Source organism: Plasmodium brasilianum, chromosome 12 (genome assembly GCF_023973825.1).
Source record: "Plasmodium brasilianum strain Bolivian I chromosome 12, whole genome shotgun sequence".
Taxonomy (NCBI): Eukaryota; Apicomplexa; class Aconoidasida; order Haemosporida; family Plasmodiidae; genus Plasmodium; species Plasmodium brasilianum.
In genome coordinates, this window is record NC_090125.1 from 2,639,412 (window position 1) to 2,667,378 (window position 27,967).

Genomic DNA, 27,967 nt, shown 5'->3' on the forward strand with positions numbered 1-27,967 from the left:
ATCTTCACTCTTTAAAATAATATTCTGCGGTGGTAAGTCCAAAGTGACAGGTAGTTTTGGTTGAGTATGGATAATTACAGCCGATGGTTGTCTTACAATTATAGGTTGGATGCTGTTGTTCTGCAACAGGACGTAATACAGCAAATTATCCATTTTGCAAATGTTAGGAAAAAAAAAAAAAAAAAGGAAGAATTGGGAAGACAGAACAGTAATGAGAAAGAAGGGGAAAGGAAAGGAAAGAAAAAAAAAAGAAAAGATGAGAAGAAAACGGATGGAAAAATTATTGTAACGTAAATAAAATCAGATAAAATGATGCGGGGATAAGGACAAATGAGTTACCATATTTCAAGAATAAAACAACTATATATATAAAACTACAACAGAAAAAGTAAAAAAAAAAAAAAAATTAAAAAATAAAAAAGACAATTGCGCAAGAATGCATACTAATATGTATTTTTTTTTTTTTTTTTTTTTTGTTTTTATTTTTCACAAATCTTTGAAAAAATTACAGAATGTCTAACAAAACTAATTAACTTCTAACATGTTAAAACAAAAACGAACAATTAACAAATTTTATAAATTTTTTGTAAACAACATTGGACATGCTAGAAATATAGGAGCATTTCACATTTCTTTCTAACGGTTCATCATTGAAGTAGCGAGGATGTGCGTGCATATGCGTACAAGTGTATATAATATATAATATATATATATATATATATTTATATATTTATATTTATAATTTTTTTTTTTTTTCCATTCATGTATGTATTATACGATTTGAAAAGTACCAACGTATCGCATACGCATTTTTTTGCGTTATTTAATAATAAAAAAAAAAGAAAAAAGAAATACGGACTTTTTTTTAAACATTCGAAGCTATGAATTTTCATTTTGTCATATTACGTATTATTTTACTTCAACGTACACAATTGTATTACACGGTTATTCGTATTTTTTTTTTTTTTTTTTTGGACATTATTTCTTTTTATGTCTTATAATGGACAATTTTTGGATGTATAATTTATGTCCAGAAAAGAAAAAAAAAAAAAAAAATGATCCCTATTTTGTTGAACATATTAAGAACGCCCTTTTTTTTTTATTTATGGTATTGCATAATGTTGCATTTTTCAAAAAGCATACCAATGTTTTATGCATCTTGTTAATGGGAAAAACAAATCATTTACACATTTTTAAAGCGAGTTATGTTTTATAACATTCTCTACATTATGAATAATATTTTATGATAATATGAAAATTGATACTTGTATGTATGTAAGTAGAACGTGTTACATTTTTGCAAAAATAATAAATGGGGAAATGTCCGGGCTTTATTTTCAAGAAAAGTGCACACGGATATCACAGATGTATATGTTGTTAACTGCGTGTTAATATTTTTGAGTTATTATCTGTGCTTCATTAATTATACATCATTAATGGTAAAAAATGAAATTTAAATTATTACATGTGCACTTTGCTGAAAAGTGTGCTGACTGCCTAAGGCATATCTTACGCATAAATGAATAAGCAAAAAAAATGTGCAAGATGAATATATGAATAGCTCCACATGTATGCATCATGATGTATGTATATGCCATTTTTAAAAATAAAAAATAATTAACACATTTTGAATTATTTAAGAACGTAAGAAACATAACACTAAATAAATAGTGCGCGATGTGTTGTTATTCTTTCACATGACTTCTAAAATGCGCAAAAAGGGTCTTTACACATGCATACGTTTATCGCGATATTGCTTGGAGATTTGCACACATATATACTTAAGTACGTACATATATAAATACGTGCATCTATGCATACTTATATATACATGTGTACGTATATATATGTATGTATATGTATGTACATAAATATATGTGCGTATGCATTTTCCCCTTTACATTTGAGTTCATATGGTCTCAATCAAAATCAACGTTTGAAACAAATACCCTTGCTTGAAAAGTACAACTCATATAGACAATACAACTCGTTTGCAATAATTCCTGAGCCGTTCTACTGACACTTTTAGAGTGATTTTGGCTAGCATACTAACAAAAGAATTTGTTTTCAATAAATATGCGAGCATTAAATGAAGAATGCCAAAACATTTTTTACAAGCAATGACGTATTCACATATGTAACGATATTAAATGGAGCATAATGAGCAACTCGTATTTTGGGTATATCGCATCAATCCCACACTGTGTGGTAATCCCCTTCACGATCGATTCTCTTATATGTGTGAGAGCCAAAGTAATCCCTCTGTGCCTGTACCAAATTTAAGGGTAAATCCTTCGAAGTGATCATTTGGAAATATGCTAGACTAGCTGAGATTGCAGGGATAGGAATGGAACACATGGTAGAGATATGAACAACTTTTTTTAAAGAAGGTAATTTGTTTTTCATTTCTTCAGCAAATTCGTCATCTAAAAATAATAATTCTAAGCTGTTATTATTTTTATATGCCTTAGTTATACGATCTAAAAAAACTGCTCTAATGATACAACCACCTCTCCATATTCTAGAAATTTCACCTAAATCTAAATTCCACTTCATTTCACGCGAGACTTGTCTTAATAGGAATAAACCTTGTGTGTAGGAGATTATCTTACAACAGTATAAGGCGTTTAGTAAGTCATTTTCAAAATTGTTCATTAGGTCATTACTATTTAAGTTATTATCTCCATTTAAATTATTTACCTTCGATACAGTGCTAAAATATGTATCTGCTTTTGTTCTTAATTCTTTGAATGCACTTATATTACGAGAATCAAGAGCAGCACATATGGTTGGACAAGGTATACCTCTTTCAATGGATTCAAGCATAGTCCATTTTCCCGTTCCTTTCGCTCCTGCAATATCTAAAATTACATCTACTAAATAGTTATCTGTTAAGTTATCTTTTTTATTAAGAATTTTGGAGGTTATTTCTATTAAATATGAATTTAAAATACCTTCATTCCATTTTTTAAAAACGTCTGATGATTTTTTATTATCATATTTTAAAATATGTTTCATAAGATAATAACTCTCAGATATTAATTGCATATCCCCATACTCAATACCATTATGTATCATCTTGACATAATTTCCTGATGATCCGGGTCCTATATAAGTAACACAAGGGGAGGTTCCTACTTTTGCTGAACATTTTTCTAAAATATCCTGAACACAGTCATATGCATATTTTGAACCACCTGGCATAAAAGAACAACCATATCTTGCTCCTGCTTCACCTCCACTAACACCCATAGCTAAATATTCTACTTGTTTTTCTGTACATAATTTTATTCTTCTCTCTGAATTTAAATACCATTCATTTCCACCATCAATAATTATATCCCCCTTCTCAAAAAAGTTCAAAATATTTTTTATATTTTCATCCACTGCTGGTCCTGCTTTTATTAATAATATAATTTTTTTGGGTTTTTTTAAACTATTTACCAATTCTTCTAATGTTTTGTATCCATAAATAACTAAATTTTCTTCCTTTGCCCTTTTCAAAGTTACTTCCGTCCTTGCGTATGTTCTATTGTACACCCCTATTTTGAATCCTTTGCTCGCTATATTCAGACTCAGGTTCTGACCCATCACGGCTAACCCCACCAGCCCAATGTCGCACACACCCGCCATTTGGTACCAAAAAGGGGTCAAGAATGGATATATATATATATATATATATATGTATATGCGCGTGAGGGAACAGCTAAATGTGTACGTATAGCTGCGTATGTACGTACACAAATGTATGCACGTATAGCTTTATTTGTATATATAACTATATGCGTAAACGCCGAACGTTTGCGAATATTTGGGAAATATCGGAACAAGCGCTTTTCAATCTCCACGTGCAAGTGAAGTTGATAAAAATCAAGGAAAACAATATCTTCTTACAATAAAGTATATACGGGGAATATCTATGCTAATTTATGTGTTAATATAGCATATATGTTCCTGTGAAAAAGCTTATAATTTTATGTGCTTAGATCTACTCCTTAATATAGGAAAAAAGATCCAGATGGTCCCTTTGCACGTGCCCCTATATACATGTACGCATACTTATATGAATATACGTAAATACGAATATTTCACATGTATGAGCTTGCACATATTTACATATATATACGTGTATATGCGTATATATTTGTACGTATGCTGAAAAACTTGTGCATAGGGAACTATCGCAGTTCTATTTTCATATACGGGGAGTTATATCTTCCTCATTACTGCTGCTTCTATATTTGAGCGGGGAAAAAAAAAAAAAATATATATATATATATACTTCAACTGTCAGCAATTTTTTACCAATAGTAGCTTCAATACTTTTAATTAAAAAATTTTGTTAATTAATTTTGAATTATATAGAATTCATTAAAATGTATCTTTCCTTCTACTTTTTTTTTTTTTTTTTTTTTTTGTAATATCGAAGGTGATCTACAAGTAAATATTTTTAACTGCCGCGATTTGGAGTAAAATATTTTTCTCAACAAAATTAATTGCACGTATTTATTACATGAAGTGCTCGATGTCAGGTTTATCTATTATTTTAATGGCCTTTCAGCATTAAGTCCTTGTTTAGTATTGATTTTAGCTGCTGTTTAGCATTAATTTTAGTGCTCTTTCAGCAGGGCTTTTAAAAATACCTGCACTGATAAACCTTGGTAATACTATTATTGCGTGCTCAGAAATACGCCCATTAAAACGTTTAATCAAACATATAAAAGTGCATATTGAACTATGCACGTAATAGTGCATTTGACTCGTTTCATATCAATATTATTTTAAGCCTAGCTTATGTTGGAGATTATAGTGCATATGTATGAATGTATGTATTGTATGAATGTATGTATTGTATGTATGTATGTATGTATGTATGTATGTATGTATGTATGTATGTATGTATGTATGTATGTATGTATGTATGTATTTTTGTATGTATGTATTTATGTATGTATGTATGTATGTATTTATGTATGTATGTATGTACTTAAATATGCACTAACGTATATTTGTATGCAACTATATATGTTAGCAAGTTTACTTGTATGTTCACTTCTCATCTTAGGGAGTTTTTAAAAGAGGACATATAATTATCATGAGCATATGATAATAACATAGGAAAATACTCGAATTTTTTTGCTTTATATTTGCAAACATAAAATAAAAAAATGTATAGAAAGGGGAAAAACGTAGGGTATTTTATGTGTACCAATTACCAATATTTTCTTTTGTATCCATATATATTTTTATTTTTTTTTTTATAATATTTTATCATAATGACTCCCCACAGCCACATGTATAATACAACCTTACTGTGCACATGAATTTATAGAAGCGTAAATATATTCATGTATATATGTACATATATACCCATAATATACGTTTGCACAATAGTCTAGTCGAAGTACCCATTTTACGAAGAAGCAAATCATTGCTTACCATCTACACGTAAAAATAGAAAAGGGGCTCATTTCGTTTATTTTTTATGTATTAACATATTAGTATGTACATTTTGTTTTTGCAATAGAAAAAGTAAAGATCATAGATGAAGTTTTATGTGCTTTGAATGTATATGTAAAAAGAGAGGGGACAAGAAAAAAAAAAAAAAAAAAAAATTTATTAGATAAGATTAAAAATGTATCAGAGGAAAATAATCCAATAGTAAGGTAAGAGGTAAGGAAGTTATAACTGCAAAAGTGTAGTGCATGTAAAAACTAGTTTTTAAAAAGGGATAAGTATCAAAAACAAATATGTGTATACGTATATATACAATGCATATATACATAAAAGCTGATGCACATTATATAAGACTTCACTGAGCTCACCGTTAAGGATGTATGAACGAATTATACCTTTTTTATTTTTTTATCGTATATGATACATACACACATATACATTTGTGCGTGCCCATTATACGTGCATAAATAGTTAAATACATATATGTATACAGGTGAATATGAGCTACGCACACTTAATAATGAAATTGTTACAGGAAAATAAGAAGGTCATTTATTACACCAATTTTTATTTTTCGTATGGTATTTTTTTATAACAAATTTATATGATGTTAAAAGTTATGACTCTGATCAGAAAAGATATTTTTTTAAGGAATAATTGTGATATATTAGCGGACTGCAATAAGATAAAGAAATGTGGAACCACATGTTCAATGGGCTTAGCAAAAGTAAGTAGTAACACATTTAAATGGTATACAACCTTGTCAGATGAAGCAGTAAAAGCGATAACAAATTTGAAGGATGTGGTGAAAAAACAAGATAAAAAAAAAAAAAATATTACAAGAGAGACTCTTAAAAATTGTCAAGGTCATAAAAGAAGATATAAATTATTTGGGGATAGAGAAGAATTTCATAATATAGATAGAGATAAGAATAACTTAATAATAGAACCAACTGATTCCTTTCGAGCTGTTATTACAACATCGAAAAATAATGTACATATTCAAGTTATAAACAAAAGTAAAAATTACAAAACCATATTTGGTTCCTTTGCTGGTAATGTTGGATTTACAAAATCATTACAGCAAAGTGAAAGATGTGCTTATAGGATTGGAGAAAATATAGCTAAAAAATGTAGAAGACTTGGAATTTTTTCAATTGATATAAAATTTAGAAGAATTATGAGAGTTGAAACTGTTTTACAAGCAATGTATGCTAATAACTTAAATATTACTCAGATTATACATGAACCTAGATTACCAAAATGTGGATTAAATGCATCCAAGCCAAGGAAAAGAAGACGTGTTTAAAGGTAATGGGGTATTTTTTATCAGCCAGGACATGCATCACCCGCGAGTGCGCATGTGTACATATATATACGCACATATTTGTGCATAACCATTTTGCGTTTGTTTTTATTGATATACCTACGAAGAACTATTTCATCATTTATTATGCTGCTCAGCCAGGAACTTATTATAATGAAATATATATTCAAAAGTAGAGCAAAATTATACTGTTTCTTTTTCCTTTTTTTCTTCTTTTAAATGTATTATAAGTTCCTGCTAATTTTTTTTAAAAGTCACTCTAGCCTCGTTGTTTTTTACAATTTTGCTGTCAAAAATTTATGATACACATGTTTTAAATTTTTAAAAAAGTTTTTTGAATATTAATTTTATAAAGTCTTACTTTTTAAACGTCTTATTAAAATATTATATGCATAAAAAAAATGATAAAAAATGACGTAAAAGGAGGTATACGTAAAAATATATATATATATATATATGTATATATATCTGCTTTTACATATGTATGTATAGTTGCAAATATTTTTTATATGTTGTACATAAAAAAGTAGTTAAATAAAAAAAATGCCCCTTAATGACTTATTTGTTGTAGGGGCATTTCCAAGAAACAAACAGCAATATGTAGAATTCGTACAATAATGACCAAATAACCAATAAATATTTGACACATCGCTTTCAATTTGTCGAATTAAATAGAAAAAGGAAAAAACATACTATTACACATATTTTGTACTGTTAATATATGGTATTTATTTTAATATAATTTTATATTTCCTTCTCATTTAAAAATGTAGGAAATTGAGGAATGTATTTTTTAAGTGTGAAATAATATAAGGTCATAACATTGGGATATCATATTAAAAAAAAGCTAAATATGTAATGAAAAAAAAAAAAAGAAAAAAAAAAAAGCGTGTTATTTTGTTAACAATATCTAGCTGCCTACGTGTGCAAAAATTAAATATAGTTGTAATACGATTTAGACCCTGTCATATAAAAAAAAAAAAATATATGTTCCTTAAATATATTTATATATCAGCTTATTACTTTTTCTCTGTAATTTTTAATAGCATGTTTTATTGCATCTTCAGCTAATAAGCTACAGTGGATTTTGACAGGTGGTAAACTCAAGTGGGAGGCTATATCATTATTTTTAATTTTTAAGGCTTCGTCAATCGTTTTTCCTTTTATTAATTCTGTTGCATATGAACTACTAGCAATAGCCGAGCCACAACCAAATGCCATAAAACGCGCGTCTTTGATTACATTGTCTTCAATTTTTAATTGCAATTTTATAACGTCTCCACAGGATGCCTTCCCAACTATGGATGTACCGATATTCTTTTCATTTTTGTCAAAAGAACCAACATTTCTTGGTTTATGGAAATGATCTTTTACATTATCACTATATCCCCGTGTATTTACGTAACAACAGTTATTCGTACTATTTGCATTTAAAAACCTTCCATATAATGATCCCCCATTCCTTTTACAAAACAAAGAAAAAATTTTACTGCTCATTTTTTTATAACTTGTAATGTAAATATACGTGTTAAAGCAGCAAAATAGCAAAAGTTTCCATTCATCTGCATTAATTTGTATTAACGTATGCACGTATTTATATATATATACATGGGTATATAAAGTATATAAAGTATATATTTATATGTACAAAACTATGCTACATATATTTTAAAATGTAAACTAAGTAGCTTTCACTTAATACGGTAAAAAATTCACATACACCTGAACTGTTAAGTTTTTTTTTTTTTTTTTTTGCTTCTTGTTAACGTAAAAAATATGAACATTTCATAAATAAACAAAATAATCACAAAAAAAAAAAAAAAAAAAAGGTACGAATATTAAAAAAAAATAAATTTGCGGTAAAACGTTATAAATTTACGCTTTTAAATGTTTGAAGTAAAACAAAAAATAATTAAAAGTAAAATATATTTTAATTGTAATATGAGTGATAATTTGATAAAAAAAAAATTTAAATGCAAATGAATGAATGTTGCATTGCATAGAATATTGTATATATATATATATATATATAATGAAAACCAAATTTTTTGGTAACTATAACGTTTTTTATATTTATTTTTGTACGGAAAAAATGAAAAATAAATTAACAAAGTCAATTGGATGCTTCAGAAAATTTGTACATAAATGATGTAGTAAAAACAATTGTACGTACAACATAAATGTTAGTATGTTTTGTACCAGTATTATATGCGTATATTTATTATATATATGCATAAAAAAATATAATAAACATGGTATAATGTAAAATGGAGTGAGCCAGTAGCGCTTAATAATCAATTGTCAATTAAATTAAATTAAATTTCTTGAAAAATTATATAAAAAAATATATTATTGAAATATATATTAATTAAACACGTCAAAATCTTTTTGGTTTTATAAAATGATCCAACAAAATTAAGTAAAATTGTTATAAAATTTTATGCCATAGCACGATACGGGGGTATATAATATAATAACATCATTATTTATAGTAAAAAAAAAACAAAAACAAAAATTTTCACTTTTTTTCTGAAAATTAATAATGCTGTGAGAGCATTTAAATATGCATATGGACATATATATATATATACATGCAAGGACACTAATTTTTTTTTTTTTTTTTTTTTTTGTCTAAAAATATTGTATATTTTTTTAAAAAAGGGTTTTGCTTTTTGCTTTTATTTACGTAACGAATATTTTCTCTTAAATTTTTCCTGAACAGTTAATGTTAAAGGAAAGAAAGAATTGATATTTGAATAAAAATATATAGAGAAAAAATGTTTATAAAAATAAGAACGAAAATTTTGGTCTTTCATGATCACCTTTTTTATTTCCTCTTAGTTTTGCATTTATATATATCTATTGTTTTAAAAATACAATGAACTTTTTTATATAAAGTTTTGCGAGCTGCTGCTTCTGTTTTCTTTTCGCTTATATGTGTAATGGTTTGTGATATGACCAATAAAACCATATCAAAAATATCAGCTTTTTTATTATGCGTTTCATTTTTTTTCTATTTAGCAATATTATTCTTTTAACACTTTGTGTGTTTTTACTTGCAAATTGGGGAATTAAAATACAAATTTTTCTTGTACAATTTTATTACTTTTTTTTTTTTTTTTTCATAGCATGTGCATTTTATGCATTTATTAATGTTGTATCACGATGTGTCAAATTATGGCATTTTTTACCACTTGTTTTTTTTCCACACGCCAAAAAAGAAATGGCCAAGAAAAAAAGAAAATTTCCCACACATGTACAAAAAATAATAAAATATTTCTTTTTCATTTTTGTTTTAAAAATATTGTTTTCCAAAAGGAGTGCATTTATACTATTAGTTCGTTTCGTCCTCCACCCCAGTGTTCATTATATAAACAATATGCCTCTTCGAAAATGGAAGAAAAAATATATATTCGCTTAAAAATATTGCTTAAATGGTATTGTGCACCTTAAATATATCAGTTGTTTGCATGCACGCTATATAAGCTTTTAAAAGAAAGGTATGACATACAAAAAAAATGTCTTCTAAAAAAATATATACGTGTAAACGTGTATATGGTACATTTATGCATATGAATAATGGAATATTTTCCATGCAGTTTCTGCGTAATATGGCACCTACCGTTATAATTTATAAAGCCACACAGGGGTATAATCGCACACAAGTATAAATAACAAATGTTGTAAATATACGCATAAATTGTATTTCTGGGTGTATTGAATAAACGTATACATATATATATAACACAAACATGTACATAGACGCATTTCTAGTAAAGACACACTACACCTACTTCCTTTTATACTTTCTCACTTTGGAACATAAAAATAAAAAAAAATAAAAAAAAAAATCAAAGCTATATGCATATATATATATATATATACTATTATATAAGTCGAATGAAAAAAAAAAAAATTCTTAAATGTACAGATATATATATATATACTACATATGTCGATTTAAAAAAAAATAAAAAAAAAAATAATAAAAACTATAATGTGCACAAATATAAATCGATAAAAAAAAATATACAAAATGGGAAATCAGATGGCCGAAAAAGACAATGGTGAACTAATTGATTTTAATTGGATCGGTAATTTCTATTAGGTACTTTTCTATTGCTTGTCCATATACTGTTGGATTTTTTTTCAAAATTGGCATGAGCGTTTTTCTAATAGTTTCATGATATTCATTGATATCTCTTATTTCATCAGTAGTTAGGATAGAAAAATCTAATAATTTTTTTTCATATGGATAAAGGGTTAAATCTTCAAAGGACAGAAATTCTAAATTATTATCTGTTCTTTTTTTACTAATAACATATTGCATATTTTCAATTCTAACACCAAATTTATTTTCCATATAATATCCCGGTTCGTTAGAAAGGACCATAGAAGGTTTTAATGGTGTACCAGCAGCTGGTGATATGGAACAACCTCCTTCATGAACATTCAAAAATAAACCAACCCCATGCCCTGTACCATGATTATAGTCAAAATAATGTTTAAACAAATTTTCTCTTGCTAAAAAGTCTAGTGCCATTGAATTCGTATAATTAGTAAAGATAACCTTTCTTAAATGTAAATGTCCTTTTAATACTAACGTGTAGATTCTCTTTTCTTCTGCTGTGGGTTCACCAAAATGAGTGGTTCTAGTTACATCTGTCGTACCATGTAAATATTGTCCTCCTGAATCTAGTAAATAAATACTTGGTGAAATTTTTGTATTTGTCGCTTCTGTACATTCATAATGAATAACAGCAGCATTTGATCCTATCGCTGATATAGTTGTAAAGGATGGGAATAAAAAGTTTTGTTTTGTTGATCTAAAATGATCTATTTGATTTTTTAAAGAAATTTCGGTTTCATTAAATAACTCTTTCGTTTTTCTTTTTTCATCACACCAGTGAAAAAATTGTAACAATGCTAAAGCATCTAACACATGTGCTTCTTTCATGTTATCAATTTCGACATCATTCTTCACAGCCTTCATATCCACAATTGCAGATTTTTGAAGCAATATTTTTTCCTTATCAAAAAGCATATATATAATTAAATTGATAAATGGACTCAACGATATTTCGTAAGTTTTCTCTTCCGTACTGTTCCTTCTGCTATTCAGCTGTGAACCTGTTACAACAACACTACTGTTACTGTTGGCCGTTAGAGCAGTGGACGTAGCAGAATCATTATTACTATCACCCTTGTTAAGCTTCGTCTTTGATGATACATTATCTCTCAAATACTCAACAACTGTTTCGTATTCCATAACAGTAACATGAATGGTATTTAGATGTCTAATAGCTCCAGGAGTTAAATTCTTCGATGTCGTAAACAAAATAATTTTATCAAAATCGCTATTTTCCCGGTTAAATTCAAAATAAAGATATGAATAAAACAAGGGAGAATATTTGTAATCATATCCACGTAAGTTTAAAATGTATGCTATTTCATCCAATTCAGATATAAATAATTTATCTACTACTTTATTATCAAAGGCAAAATGTTGTCTTAATTTTTCAATTTTTTCTCCTGCACACGCACCATTGAATTTTCTTTCATGAATATATATACTTTTATCACCCGTATCATGCGGAATTTTTATTTCTACTAATGATTTTTCTAAAATTAAAAAGTTTATTAAGTTATCTCTATTTGTGATATCATCAATGGAATCCTTTTCATAAATAACTTTCTCTTCAATAGTTTTATCTGGATAAGTATCTTCTACTTTAGTCTTTAATTTTTCGTAAAAGGAAACACTAGTACATTTTCCATCAAAAGCAACATTATTAAATTTTAGAGAAGATATGGTTTCAAATATCTCCTCTTTATTTGTTATTCTACTAATTTTAAGTGTAAATACAGAGTGATCTATTTCATTTTGTGCTTGTAATTCGTACAATGTATTAACATACAATATATTCTGTTCTTGTGTTATTATTAAAATTCCATCAGCTCCACTATAATTACTTAAATAATATATTTTTTTATCTTTATCATTTATTATCTCTGAATTGTGCTCATCATTATTTATTAATATGTACATGTCAATCTTCTTTTCCTTCATAATCTTTTTTAACTCGTTTAATCTTTCCATATATGGTTTCATCATTGTGTTATCGTTGTTACTACTACTGTTCATTGTGTATAATTCTTCGCCAGTATGATCTTTCTTTTCTTCGCTTAAATATTTGTTACTCTGCTCAATTATTTTACGAAATTTCTGTTTAAAAAAATTGCCACTTATCTTTTCTTGATTACTCAGATCAAAATTATTATCTCTGTTGTTAAAGTCATTTGAGAAGTTATTTGTACTGTTCGCACTGTTCGCACTGTTCGTACTGTTAGTACTGTTGGTGCACCCCGCACTGCTCGTACCGTTTGTATTAATTATATTATTTATACTGTTTGCCTTACTACTACTGAAATTACGTATCACGTTTATGCAAGCAGAAACATAATTTATCCTATTCCCTTTATATAAGAAATTTAAATGGAATACCATTAACGAGAAAAGTGTGTATGCAAACGCATTTAAACGCATGTTTACAAAAAAAAAAAAAAATATAAAATAATGAAAAATAATGAAAAATAATGAAAAAAAATGAAAAAAATAATAGCATATATATATGATATATATATATATAATAAACTTAGAAGGCTCGTTTGTACTGCGCGTTTTTTATAGTTATAGCAGTTGTAGCAATAGTAGCAGCAATAATGGTAACAACAGTGCTAAAGTAGTGGTATAATATGGCACAACAATGGCAAAATAATGGTAAAAAAAGGGCAAAAAAATAGCAAAAAAATAGCAAACTAATGGTAAAATATTGGCTACAATTCCATTTTTAAGAGAGTGCACAAATGAACACCTCATGCATACATATATATAAATATATATAACATGTACATACATAATATATAAAATATATATTCAATATATGGTATATAATTACATATGCACAAGAAGTTCTTGCGATTAACTTGTCCCCTTGTTCACCTTTTTGCTTAGTGGTATTATTTAATTTGAGAAAAATTCAAAAGAGTAAAATTAAATTGACGTTAAAATTAAAATAAAATTAAAAGGTAAATTTTGAGTTTTGATATATTATATACTTCCACAAGCAAAGAAGAGTTTATACATTATCCATAAAAAAAATAAAATCAAATCAAAGGTAATAAAAGTTGGCCCAAAAAGAAGCTAAAAAAGTACCTAATCAAATATTTTATATAAAAAAGAAAAATAATCTATAACAATATAAAGAGAAATTTACAAGATCAAAAATAATAATATTATGTATTGTAGATTTACAATTAATATAATATTCACAAATATTCCTTTTTTTTCTAATGTACTTATACATACATATATACATACATACATACATATATATATATATATATATATAATAAAATAATGTAACACAATATAAAACAATATAAAAAGGTAAAAAAAAAAAAAAAAAAAAGTAAAAAATAGTTTAAAACTGTTTAAAAAATATAAAACAAAATATTTCTATTTTTTTTTTTTTCTTTTGGTGAGAAAATGATGAACTTTTTCAGTAAAATTTTTCTATTAAAACAGGTTTTTATAATTCTTACATGAAAACTTAATTTCTACTTAAAAAAAAAAATCAAAAGCTAAAAAATGCATAGAATAATGAATAAAAGAAAAAGTTTCCAGTGGGACTCTTAAACAATAAATATAAAGTGGATAATTGAATGAATAAATGAATGTACTATAATAATTGATGTACGCATGAATGTACTATAATAATTGATGTACGCATGAATGTACTATAATAATTGATGTACGCATGAATGTACTGAACTAATAGATGTACAAATGAATGTACTGTAATAATTGATGTACGCATGAATGTACTGAACTAATAGATGTACAAATGAATGTACTAATAGATGTACGAGTAATTATACTAGCTTATGCAGATTATAAAAAAAAATTAAATCTGTATCGGAAACAAAATTTTTTAAAATTAAAAATTCCTAGGAAGTTTCTCCCAATTTCTCCTCATATAGTGCATTTAAGGCCAAGATAATTCAAAGATGATGATATTTATTTATGAAGCAAAATATATGGGATAAAAAAAAATATATACATACAACATATATAATAACGTGTAGATATGCATATATATGTATATATATATATGTAAATATACTTGTGCAGTTATACATGTTTATAAATGCATTTATTATATATCACTTATATATATTATGTACACTATATATATGAATTATCATATATATATATATATATATATATATACTTTTGTATAAATATAATATATTATATACTCATTAGTTTACGAATTATTATTTATATTATTGTATATATTATTATATACATATTTTGAAGTAATGCTAAAGAAATCCCTTTGCTCTTTATAGTATTGGTTTCATTCATGAAAAAAACGTAGAAAAAGGAAAATTTTAAAAATTGAAAGTGTTTTACGAAATTTATAAATATGAATATATGTTTATATACATATATATTGTGAATATAGACCTTTTAAAAAAGATGCTTATAGGAATAAGGAGTAACATATATATATAAGTCATAAATTGAGAGATCGAATAAATTTTTTTAAATAATATATGTAGTATTCGTCATTGTAAATTGCAAAAAAGAGTTTAGGAACAAATTGGTTCAGTGTTAAATAATTAAGCGATAAGTTAATGTTATATTTCTTTTTACAGCTTTCTTATATATAAGAGAGATAAAGAACAACATACATACTTATGTATGTATGTATGTATGTATGCATGTATGTATGCATGTATGTACGCATGTATGTATGCATGTATGTACGCATGTATGTATGCATGTATGTATGTATATATGTATGTATATATAATAAAATTTTTGTTTTTTTGAAATTACCCAATTTGCAAGCATGTTATTACCTTTGAACATATGAAAAATAAGATACTGTACAAAATAAAAATAATAAACGAGCTACATTAAAAAATGAAAACTTCTCTATTTTCCCATATTTTACACATGTACAATTTTTCACATGTAGATTATACAATTATTGGTGAAATAGTGCATATATTTTTTGAAGTCATAATATGTATGTAAAATTACGTATTTAGTTAAAGTACCAGTGGTACAGTTTACATATATATATATATATATATTGGGGCAGGGTATAAAATTATTATTTATGCTTTTAAAATAATATAATTTGTTAAATTTTTTAGCTTCAGAAAATAGTGTTACTTGTTTTAAAAAAAATATGAATTGGAGAAAATGTGTTCTTATTATTCCACCTTACGGATATAAGGCAGCTTTATTGTTTTGCATACATATTGTGCATATACATTTTTCCTCTATATTCTGCATAAATATAATGTATATATATATATATTTTTTTTTTCAAAGAAAAAAAAAAGAGGTACATTATCACGGACCTTCCTCTTTACATACGTACGTAGGTACTTTTGCATTTGCATGTAATATTATTATTCATTTTTTTTTACCATAAAATATGTGCACCATTTGCTGCGGTATTTTATTTGTTTAAGGATTTTCGACTTCGTACTACCTTGTCCAGTATGACGCAAACAGGGCGCTGAAAAGTGTTCAATAAAGGGTTATTCGTCATTACATAAACATATATGTGCATGTATATATATACATATATGTATATATATATATATATATATGTATATATATATATGTATACATCCAAATTTATTTCTTTAGTTTTTTTTCTCTGGGCGATATGCTCTTTTGGAATAGAAGCTACATAATGTTTCGTGCTTTTTGTCATTCAACGCATAACGCATATTTTTACCTTAACATTCGAACTGGAATTTTTTATATTTTTTTTGTATTTTTATTTTTATATTTCATTTCGATACTACATGGATAGACATTAATAGGTTGATAAGCTTATCTACTGATACACGCGCACATATATATTTCCGTTATCTTGATTCTTAATTTTTAGCCCAATCCATTTTGGGCCTTTTTCCCATATTTACTAATTGCTACAATGTACTCATAACGCGTCTACTCATTTTTGTAGGCTCTTGTTAACTTCGCACATTACGGCTAATACGGCTAACTGTGCTGGTAGTACTTCTATCCGGTCTGTTTATATCTTCTCCGGTGAAAGTAGTACCGTTTTATCATAATAATAATAAATATTATTATTCTTATTATTATTCTTATTATTATTCTTAATATTGTTCTTATTACTACATTTACCACAGTAGTAACTGATATGCATTGCAACCACTGGGTATGTCTATTATAATTTTTATGTTTCTATTTGTTGTGTAACTCGTACTTTACCCTGTAGTGTTGTTCTTCATATTTTCTTGATTATATGCGCTTTGTCCATTGAGCCTGTTTGGCGTGCATTTTTTAGAACCATATTTATAAGCACTAATTTGTGTATTATAATACATAGGTAGGAAACTTTTTCGACCCCATAATGATTTCGAAATCGTTTCACGATGTTTGCAAAAAGCGTTTAATTTTGTGTAACTTGTGTGGTTGTCTACAATGTATACCTACATTTAGTTATATGCATACATGTGCATCTACCGGTACAATTACCAGTACATTCACAAGTGCACCTATTTCCCCCACGGACACTATCCTTTTTGTGAGTCGAGCTTACCAAGCTGGTGTTCTTGCTTGATTTATCATCATTGCCATATATATCTGTATGATTTATCTGTTGATCTAACAATTTCTGGATTAATATATGATAGCTGTTATTTTTGTTGAGATCAAAAAAGTTAAAAGGACAAATAATTTTTGGATTATGTAAAATATTAGATAAATTATTATCAGCTAAATTATACGAAGGGGAGGAAACATTAGGAATAAATTTATCATGATTAAGAGGAGGTACCAAGGTATTTGGAGAAAAAGAATTCGAATTTTTATGGACAAGAACAAAATGAGAATATAAGTAGTTATGCTTTGATATCATTCTAATAGTTTTGTTTAGAAAAAGATGATAAGCTGTTTTGATGAAATTCATATGTTCATTTTTGATTTCGTTAAATACGGTATTGTGATTTAATCTATAAATTTTACAAATTTTAGTTATAATCAAATGGTTGTAGTAAGTACCTTTTTCAATAATAATTTTATATAAACAAGTATTACAATTCATTAAGTTACATCCTTTTTCTGAATTGTACATAATATTTTTTATTTTCTTCATATTATGATTAGTGTACCATATGTGACTTTTAATATTATGTAAAGTGTACCTCTTTTTAAAATTCACATTAAGCATATTTTGAATTAAATGTTTTGCATCTACTGAAACATGCAATTCGAAATGTAATATACCTTTTATAATTGTCTGGAATAGTTTATGTATATCATTATGATTAAAGGGTAGTTTTCGGTTAAGTAGTAAAAAAATGATAACACCTAGAGACCATACATCTGTCAGTTCAGCATGATATTTATTACCCAATAAAATCTCAGGGGATGTATAATAAGGAGATCCACATGATGTTGTCAATAAACTATTCTTCCTATAAATTGTAGAAAGACCAAAATCTATTAATTTAACATTTTCATTATAATCTAATAAAATATTTTCTGGCTTTAAATCTCGATGAACTATATTATTTTTATGTAAATAATCTATAGCACTTATTAATTGATAAAATATGGTCCTTGCACTATCTTCATTAATTTTTTTCTTTTCATATATATATGTTAATAAATCACCTTTCGGCAAATATTCTAAAATCATGTATAAATTATTTTTGTTCTCATGTACTTCGTAAAATTTGCATATATGATTATGATCAATTTTTCTATGTATTTCTATTTCTTTCATTATTTTATCATAACTAATTAAGTTTAGCAATTTATTTTTATTTAATATTTTAATTGCCACCATTTCGTATGTATGCATATGAATACCCAGGCAAACTTTTCCGAAAGTCCCCTTACCAATTCTCCTTGTTATTATGTAATTTCCCACTTCCTTACTGTTGTTTTTTACGATCAATATTTTGTACATTTTGTTTGCAATCATTTTTTGGTACTCATTTTTTCGGTCAATTTTTTTTTTTTTTTTGGACAGTTTTTAGGTGCCTCTTTGCATATCCTTATCTTATCACTTGGCTTAATCTCATTTGGCTTACTTTCACTTGGCTTACTCTCACTTGGCTTATTCTCACTTGGCTTACTCTCATTTGGCTTACTTTCACTTGGCTTACTCTCACTTGGCTTATTCTCACTTGGCTTACTCTCATTTGGCTTACTTTCACTTGGCTTACTCTCACTTGGCTTACTCTCACTTGGCTTACTCTCACTTGGCTTACTCTCACTTGGCTTACTCTCATTTGGCTTACTCCAATTTGGCTTACTCCCACTTGACATATTTCCAATTAGCTTATTCCCGCTTGGCACGTTACATCTCGATGTGGCCCCCACTTTGAGCTGTGTACCCAGGGTGCCCTTGTGCTCCTTTACCAAATTTTGATATATTAATTTTTCCATCTCCTCCCCATTCATCCTTCGTTTATTTAGAAGAATGGTGCTCACTCTGCACTCACTCACATGGTTACTATGACTGGGTACTTGTATTTCTATGGTTAAAGACTCTATATTTTTGCTACTGTTGTCAGTAGTATTCCCATTTGTAAATGATTTATTTTCTATGCTTCTTTTTAAATTAACATTCCGATTTGATCCCTTTTGTGTGTAACTTATTTCACATTTGTGCACATTTTTTGAGAACTTCTGATGGATGTTCATCCGTATTTGCTTCCCATTTTTGTTATTTTTTACCTCTTTTTGATTTACATTACATACGCGTTCTTTTTCTTCCTGAACATGGTCAGATTTTATATTACATTTTTTTTCCTCTTCATAATGTTTGAGCGTATTCTTTTGATCACTTGTTTTATGTTCAATATGGGGTAAACAATTACTTGAATTTTCAATAAATTTGTTATATGTCAAATTTATATTTGTTCTAACGGATAATTTGTGTTCTTCTAATTTTCTCATATCCCACAAATTCTTCTTTACACGCGAATTTCCACACGTGTCTGTTTTTTTTTTGTTCATTGTAGATCTGTTCCTAGCCGATTTTTCATTTTTAAGACTGCCATATTTTATTGTCTTATTTGTTTTTAAATCTAAGCTCGAACTATTATTATCATTTTTACTCGCATAATATTTGCAATGCTGTATTTTTTTTTTTATTTTTTCATCAAGTATGAGTTCATTATTTTTTTTTTTCAAAAGTTGTTCAGGACATTTTTTACAATTCCCTCGATTTTCCTCCTTATTTATGTGAATTAATTTGCATGAGCTTTTTCCCCGTTTATTCGTTTGTATACGAGAAATATTATCCTTACTATGACTATTATTGAGCTTATTATTGTTATTATTACGTAAACGTATATTTTCAAAACGGGGGTGCAAGTTTATCTCTTTTTTTTCCTCATACACCCTAACACCATCGTTTTTGCAACTCCCCGTTGTGATACATAAACTGTTCTTATTTGTGCTACTGACTAATATGCGCTTATTTTTATTTAAAAACGAAATGGTGTTCACATATTTGTCGTGCCCTTTTTCGTATAACAGAAGTTCCAGTATATTTTTATTATTTTTTTTTTCTCCTATTTCGTAATTTTTTGTTTGCCTATTTTTTCTATAAATGAGAAGATTATCGTTTATTTTACTTTCTCTTAAGGGGGTAACTGGAGCGGGCCTTTTCCCTCCTTTAGACGTATGTAACTTTTTATTTGCATGCCTACTGTTTATCATATTTTCAAATTTGCGCAAGGAATAAATATATAATTTTTTAATTATTTAATTACTCAATTATTCAATTATTTAATTATTTAATTTTTTAGTCATTTAATTATTTGATTATTTGATTATTTGATTATTTAACTATTTAATTATTTAATTATTTAATTATTTAATTATTTAATTATTTAATTTTTTAGTCATTTAATTATTTGATTATTTGATTATTTAATTTTTTAACTGTTCACTTTTTTTCATAATATGTTCATGTATGTGGAGAGCACGCACAAATCGTCTTTCTTAAAGGTTACGAGTAAAAAAGGGAAAAAGAAAAAAAAAAGAAAAAATAAGAAAAAACAAGAAAAAATAAGATAAAATAAGATAAAATAAGATAAAATAATACAAAATAATACAAAATAATGCAAAATAATGCAAAATAATACAAATATAATGCGAAATAATAAAAAATAATGCAAAATAATACAAAATAATACAAAATAAACAATGACATTAATAAAAAGCACATGTATACGTATATGCTGCTTAACACTAAACACTAATATTGACGTTTTTCCATATTTTGGAATACTGGTTTTATTTTTTATTTTATTTATTTTTTTTAAATGTGCTTTTTAATTCCTTCCTTTTATCATAGTATTATTTCTTATTTTAATCTACTACTTTTGCCCATTTGAATGCACGTAGGAGTGGATATTATATATACACAATATACATATATGGGGTAGCAGGATTCAGTGAAATCTTTATTTTAAGTGTTTTATTAAAGATCTAATTGTAAATATTCAAAGCACTCAATAAGCAAATAAATTTTAAAAAAGTTATTTTGACAACGGGGCACTTCTCTTTGTGCTGAGTTGTTTAACAGCGAAAGTTCAAAAAGTTGTGCTAAGCATTTATATATATTATACATGTATATGTATATATATATGACGATTTTAAATTAATTAAAATATTGGTAAACTCTTAGTGTTTTGCGCAATTGGAAAGTGAAAAGTTCACAAAAAAAAAAAAAAAAAAAAAAATATTTTAAGAATAATTCTAACAAAAATAAAGACCACAAGGAAGTAGATAATATATCTGCAAGTTATACTATTGAGAGTAAATCACAAAACGTTCAGAGGGGGAGTTACGAAGATGTGTACATCATGCGCATATATATATACAAATACATTATGCTGGCTTCCTCACCATTTTGATATATTGTTCTTACGTTCAAGGTGCAAAAAGATCGTTCTCATATTATAATGGAACATTTATAAGACATTCCATTTTTGTTCAAAATTGCCCTTAATAACCCTCAGTTATTACACCATATTACTATAATATTTCATTTATTACGAATTAACGTTTTGCACAATAGCATGGGAAAGAAATTAAAAGGTATTTCAACTAAAAGCCATTTCAACTAAAAGCCATTTCAACTAAAAGCCATTTCAACTAAAAGCCATTTCAACTATAAAGTTGGTTTATTTTTTTTTACATAATTATGTAGCTCATTTATAAATGGTTGGTTTACATTCCTTTTTAAAAAAAAAAGAAAAAAACCATAGTTTAAAAGAATTCAAAAAAATATCTATAAAATTCAAATTAAGAATTTTTTATAATTTGAAAAACGACATTTGCTTTATCTTTCGTAAATGAAAAATTATCACCGTAATATAAGCTACAGAGAGCAGCAATTATGATTTTTTTTTTTTTTTTGTTTTTTTGTTTGGAAGTTTAATATTAACCGTTGTGTCATTATTTAGTGGTATGCAATCGAAAATGAATCATATTGTGTATTATATATGTTGTACTATATATGTTTTATTACATGTATTGTATTACCATTTTATTAATCATATCTATGTCGTACTTTTTTTTATAAAAGGAAAAGAAAATCTACAACATGAAAATATATAAAGCAACATGTTGATAAAATCCAAAACATACCATTATAACTTCGTTTTGTAGAATTACCTTGCATGGTCAGAAAAAAAAAATTGTTTTTTTAAATGTATGACATATGCATAATTTTTTTACAACTCCGATATGGTATATAGATATGTATATATATACAAACATAAATGTATACAAATATAAATATATACAAATATAAATATATACAAATATAAATATACATTATATATGTAGGTTTCACATTTATTTTAATTTTTGACATAATGTTGCTATAAAATATATGCAAAAAGTAACATGAACGTAAAAAAAACTAAAAAAAAAAAAAAAAAAAATACATAAATTAACATGAACGAGAAATAATTAAAATTCCTAACTGGAATTTTTACAAAATGTTCAGCAAATTTTGCTTTTAAAAAAAATGGTTAAAACATTCCCTTTGTAAAGGTATGGATGTATAACACGTACATTACATATAAGTATTACATATATATAAATATATATATGTATTATATATATATAAATATATATATGTATATATACATAAGTATGAATTCCAAAAATAAAGGTATTATTTTATTGTATTACTACAAGCCCAAAAGTATAGTAGTGAAACATAGCCATAAAATTAATTTGTACTTATTGTGAAGGAAGGAACAAGAGAAAAAACGAATTCATCAAATGCATTACTTTTAAAAGATAGGGGGACTATGTAAGAAAAAAAAAAAAGTGAAAGATAGAAAGAAGCAAAAAAAGAAAGGAAAAAAGAAGAAATATACAACGGAACATCAAAATTTTGCATAATTTTGCAAAGTTTTTCAAAATTGTGCAAAATTTGGTGGAAAAATAAAAAAAACAAATATCACTTAAGGGCGCAGAAAAAGAAAATATAAAACAGAAATAATGGATAGAAAATATCATTTTGGCAAAGGGGGTCGTAAGAATAACAATTACTCAATAGTTTTTGAAAAAAGAAAGGTAAATAAATCCCATGCAAATTTTATGGATTACGATGATTCCGACAATACTGAAATATTAAAAAATCATTTAAAAGATTTAAAACAACTAAAAGAAAATGTAATAAAAAAGAGAAACCAATCTAAGGCATTAATAAGAACATTCCTGGATTCTTTTTTTTCCAATAAAGAAACAAATTATAATTTTGATATATTTTATGATAAGTGTTTACTAATTATTAAAAGATATTTATTAGTGTATAAAGAAATAAATGATATATTGTTAAAAAGGAGTTCAAAAGATGGCGGAACTACAAACTGTGTAAATGTAAACTCCTCTTTACGTGACGAAGAAGGGGAATATAGGAACAACATAATTGGGGGAAAAAATGCCCCCATCAGTATTAATAATAATAATAGCCCTGATAATAATTATAACAATAATAATAACGATAATAGTAATATTAGCAATAGAAATTGCAACGGAAACTTCAGTAGTAACCACATCAGCGGTAACAGTGGTGTACTGTACGATTTAATAGACAACAATATGCTAATTCACAACAACAGACTACTTTTTGACTACGATGATGACAGCGAAATATACACATCAAGTGAGGAAGAAATTGTTATAGAAAGTAAATCCTTTAAAAAGAAAAAGAGCATTAAGGGTAATAATAAAAATCGAAAGAATTATGCAAATGATTCAGATTATTTGAAAAATAATAATCGGAAAGATGTTTTGAAAGAAAAGGAATATTTCGATAGAATGGAAAAAGAAAGAGTTACACGTAGATATAAAAAGAGAAGCAAAAAAATATGTTTGCTTAACAGATACCCTTCATATTTAAGAGACCTTATAAGAATTGTAAAAATTGCCAAAAATCAAGAAAAGAAAATTTTAAAGATAAATTTCTTAAAAAAATATTCGGAATATATGAATAGAAATAAATTGAATACATTGTTTAATAAATTGTATATATCTAATTGTTATATGAATAACAAAAGTTATATTGAAAAGAAGAAAAAAAGATTGTTGTATCGAATAGTACGTCACAAACTGGTGAATTATCTTTATAAGAATCATGATATATTTTTAGAAAAATTATTGAAGAAGAAAAATAGCTACAATAATTTAAGTATAGAAAATATAGAAAAATTACTTGAAACGCATAATTGTGCTAAGTGCTCATTGTCTTCTACTTTGAAATCTTGCAAAATGTGCAAGGAGAAAGTGAAAATTCTTTTTTATATAACTTTTTATGATAATTTAAATTATACCTCCATTTTGAGAAATGCAAATAGTAAGGATGGTAAAGGGAATAAAACGAGTGAAGCGAAGCATTTGTTGACACACATTTTTCTTAACAAAAAAGAGAAAAGGAAAACAATTAATGTAGAGTATGATATATCTTATCATGAAAATAAGTATATATATATGGTATCAAAAAATAATATTTTTTGCCATATATTACATGAAAATTACATAAGAGATAATTTTAATGATTTGCTATTGAGAATTAAAAATGGAAGTAGAGGCTATAATTTGTTACATGTCATTTTTAATAAATACAAAAATAAAAATTATTTTAATTATAAAAAGATGAAACCGTATTTAGAAAATTTCTATCGTTCTACTTCCAGTACAACGGGGAGTAGTACTACCAGCGGGGTCAGATCTAATTCCCAAAGAAATATAGAAGGAGGAATATTGTTGGTTGATTCATTTTATGATAATTTTTCAAGTGTAATTGTTAAAGATGAAAAGAATGTAAATATATTTTATGATAAAGTATTTGAAAATTTTTATAACATATTATATATGGATAAAAGTAGTTCGAATAAAATAATGTACCGTAACGTAGGCAGAAAGGAAATAGAAGTTGTTAACTGTGATGGGGGAGACTCTGATGCGGATGACGTATTTTCTGGGGGTTCTATAAACGACAAGCTTATGCACTTGAACAATTACAGCCACGGCGTTGGTAACTATATCGGCAATAACAGTGGCAGGCACCCATCCAATGTAGCAAGACGGACAAGAAACGAAGAAGGCAAATTGACTTTACCAAAAGAAATGAGCAAAGTGTATATGAATGTGAAAAAGATGAGCAATATTGACGATCAATATATAGATGATGGTGCGTGGGATAAGAATTACCATAATAAGTATTATTACCTTAAAAAGATGACAAAGAAAAATAGTGAGGTCACAAGTAGAAATGATAATAATATGATGAATAATACATTTAATGATTATTTTAAAAAAATAAATGAAGAAACTGCTATTCTAGTAAATAGCGATGATAGTGATGAAAATATCCAATGTAACCGCGGGAAAACCCAATACTTAATGAACTATTTAAAAGGGGTAAACAGTAGAAATGTCGATGGTAGTACGTGTAATAAATTTATATTAGAAAGGTACAGAATGAGAAATTATAAAAAATATATTATTGTACACCCTTTGATTAATTCGAAATGTATAGGATTTAAAATTAATGTAAAGGACATTGCGAATAGGGATCTAGATATATATTGTATTAACAATACAGAATATGTGAATGCGTATAAGAACACTGTCCACTTTTTGATGAACAGTGTAAATATAGATATGAAAAAGAAGTATGATGAGTATAAAAATATTAGAAGCAGGGTAAATAAGGGGCAAAATGGAGTGCACGTAAATGAACTCGACATAAATGGTGCACGAAAAAGTGGAGTACACCCAAATGACGTTGACATAAATGTCGACTATGCAAATGTCGACTACGCAAATGTCGATTACGCAAATGTTGATTACATAAATGAGAGCAGGAGGAACAAAAATACAGTGAATGAATACATAGTTGTCATAGACGAAAATATGGTAGAGGATAAATACAAAATTGATATATACGACTATGGCGACGTAACTGCATATATAGTAAATACAAAAAAAGAAAAGAAAAAAGAATTTTATTCCAATTTTATAAGAAATGAAATATATACGCATAGATGGATAAATAGACTCCAGTTCAAATTACAAAATTATAGTAATGTATATGAACATAGTTATATAAAAAGTTCACATTTGAAACAGTTAAAGGAGTATTTATACGGGTTACTGATAAATTGTTATTATGAAAATATATATGATGTTTCTTTTAATATATTATTAAGTTCTAATTATAGAAATTTTAATCCAGAAAAAGAATATGTTTTAAAAAATATCAGTTATAATTTGAATGGCATTTACCAGAATTTGTTAATGTGTATTCAGAGTGACATTCTTAATTATGAAAGAATTAGAAGTTCTAATAATAAAGTACTATTAGATGAACCTAGTATTCAATTAAGGGTAAATAATTATTTGTTAAATAATAAGTGGAATAAACAGAATAGAGAATTTTTTGATCAAATTATTAACAAATATAGATTTATATTTTTATATTATATGGTATATACATATCCAAAATTTTTACACATTTTTAATATAATTAAAACAAAAAATTTTAGAGCATATATAAAAAATTGTATGCCTGAAAAGGATAATGATCACCAACATATTCATGTAGAACAAAAGGGTTTTACATCTGAAAAGAAAATATTAAAAAGTGCCAAGAAAAATAAAATTGAAAACAATATGGAAGAAACATTACTTTCGAAAGATGTGTACTTACCTCCATATAAAGTTGATAGTAACATATTAAATGCTTTTTCTCTGAGTGACCTATTATTAGTAGATATAAATAAAGAAGAAAACCATTTTGAAAATTCCACCTTTTTAAATGTGTTAAATGGGGTATCAAGTATAGAAACAGTAGGAAAGCAAGTGCATCCTACTTGTTATAATACATTTTTATTTTACATGCAGAATAATAATCAATATATTAAAAATATAATGAGAGTAAATCAAATAGCAACTATATTTTCAATTCTAAATGCTTATCTTTCATTCATAACAGCTCGCTGTTATAATTATTTTAGAACAAATAATCTTTGGAAATATCTTATATATAATTTTAAAGAAATCCAAAAGACAGAAAATTATGAAGAATTTTCAATTAGGGAAAAAGATTTCCCATCTTCTTTTGTTCAAAGATTTTTAGATACATTTTTACTTAAAAAAAATGATAGCTATTTTGTTTCAGATCGTACCCAATGTAAACTTTTGGTTTACACGTTATTAATACAGCTGTGTCTGACGGATAACTTGTTACCATTAAACTTAGCTTTAATAAATAAAAATATTAGTTATACTCTAAGAGAGCTCAATTTTACTTTTAAGGGTAGGAAAGCAATATCATTTAATATACAAGCATAGGTCAATGGAAGTTTCAGTGGGAATGAAAGGAAGGAGTGGCCGCTTTATACGTTATTTCAGCACTAAATTTTGACCCTATGACCGTACATTGCTGAACTGTATATATATTATTAATCGCGCAGTATAATTTTTTTTTTTTTTTCTTTTTTTTTTTAATTGCCATCCCATTTGTGTTTACTTCCCAATCTTCCTTTATTTGTGCAACGAACAGTTTATTCGTT

At 26.5% G+C, this 27,967-nt stretch overlaps 8 protein-coding genes across 8 annotated transcripts in view; 2 read left to right on the forward strand and 6 right to left on the reverse strand.

Annotated features, from left to right (window-relative positions):
• MKS88_004540 (uncharacterized protein) overlaps window positions 1-153 on the reverse strand; it is a gene marked incomplete at both ends in the record, with an annotated part of 666 nt that extends 513 nt beyond the window's left edge. Inside the window, one exon of the mRNA XM_067217724.1 lies at window positions 1-153. This exon is cut by the window's left edge and continues 513 nt beyond it. Coding sequence (XP_067072124.1) covers window positions 1-153 — 153 coding nt within the window.
• A 2,037-nt stretch (window positions 154-2,190) lies between these two features.
• On the reverse strand, window positions 2,191-3,633 carry MKS88_004541 (6-phosphogluconate dehydrogenase; the record flags this gene model as incomplete). Its single annotated transcript, XM_067217725.1, has 1 exon — window positions 2,191-3,633. The coding sequence occupies one exon, from the start codon at window positions 3,631-3,633 to the stop codon at window positions 2,191-2,193; it is 1,443 nt and encodes a 480-aa protein (XP_067072125.1).
• A 2,431-nt stretch (window positions 3,634-6,064) lies between these two features.
• On the forward strand, window positions 6,065-6,766 carry MKS88_004542 (ribosomal protein S11; the record flags this gene model as incomplete). Its single annotated transcript, XM_067217726.1, has 1 exon — window positions 6,065-6,766. One exon carries the CDS (start codon window positions 6,065-6,067, stop codon window positions 6,764-6,766), a length of 702 nt encoding a protein of 233 aa, XP_067072126.1.
• Window positions 6,767-7,795: 1,029 nt separating this feature from the next.
• Window positions 7,796-8,281, reverse strand: MKS88_004543 (iron-sulfur cluster assembly protein ISU; the record flags this gene model as incomplete). Its single annotated transcript, XM_067217728.1, has 1 exon — window positions 7,796-8,281. The coding sequence occupies one exon, from the start codon at window positions 8,279-8,281 to the stop codon at window positions 7,796-7,798; it is 486 nt and encodes a 161-aa protein (XP_067072127.1).
• Window positions 8,282-10,856: 2,575 nt separating this feature from the next.
• Window positions 10,857-13,292, reverse strand: MKS88_004544 (aminopeptidase P; the record flags this gene model as incomplete). Its single annotated transcript, XM_067217729.1, has 1 exon — window positions 10,857-13,292. The coding sequence occupies one exon, from the start codon at window positions 13,290-13,292 to the stop codon at window positions 10,857-10,859; it is 2,436 nt and encodes an 811-aa protein (XP_067072128.1).
• Window positions 13,293-16,914: 3,622 nt separating this feature from the next.
• Window positions 16,915-18,696, reverse strand: MKS88_004545 (uncharacterized protein; the record flags this gene model as incomplete). The annotated part of the gene is made up of 3 exons (XM_067217730.1): window positions 16,915-17,038; window positions 17,115-17,322; window positions 17,370-18,696. The coding sequence occupies 3 exons, from the start codon at window positions 18,694-18,696 to the stop codon at window positions 16,915-16,917; spliced, it is 1,659 nt and encodes a 552-aa protein (XP_067072129.1).
• A 134-nt stretch (window positions 18,697-18,830) lies between these two features.
• Window positions 18,831-20,582, reverse strand: MKS88_004546 (uncharacterized protein; the record flags this gene model as incomplete). The annotated part of the gene is made up of 1 exon (XM_067217731.1): window positions 18,831-20,582. One exon carries the CDS (start codon window positions 20,580-20,582, stop codon window positions 18,831-18,833), a length of 1,752 nt encoding a protein of 583 aa, XP_067072130.1.
• A 2,805-nt stretch (window positions 20,583-23,387) lies between these two features.
• On the forward strand, window positions 23,388-27,746 carry MKS88_004547 (uncharacterized protein; the record flags this gene model as incomplete). The annotated part of the gene is made up of 1 exon (XM_067217732.1): window positions 23,388-27,746. One exon carries the CDS (start codon window positions 23,388-23,390, stop codon window positions 27,744-27,746), a length of 4,359 nt encoding a protein of 1,452 aa, XP_067072131.1.
• Window positions 27,747-27,967: the final 221 nt, after the last annotated feature.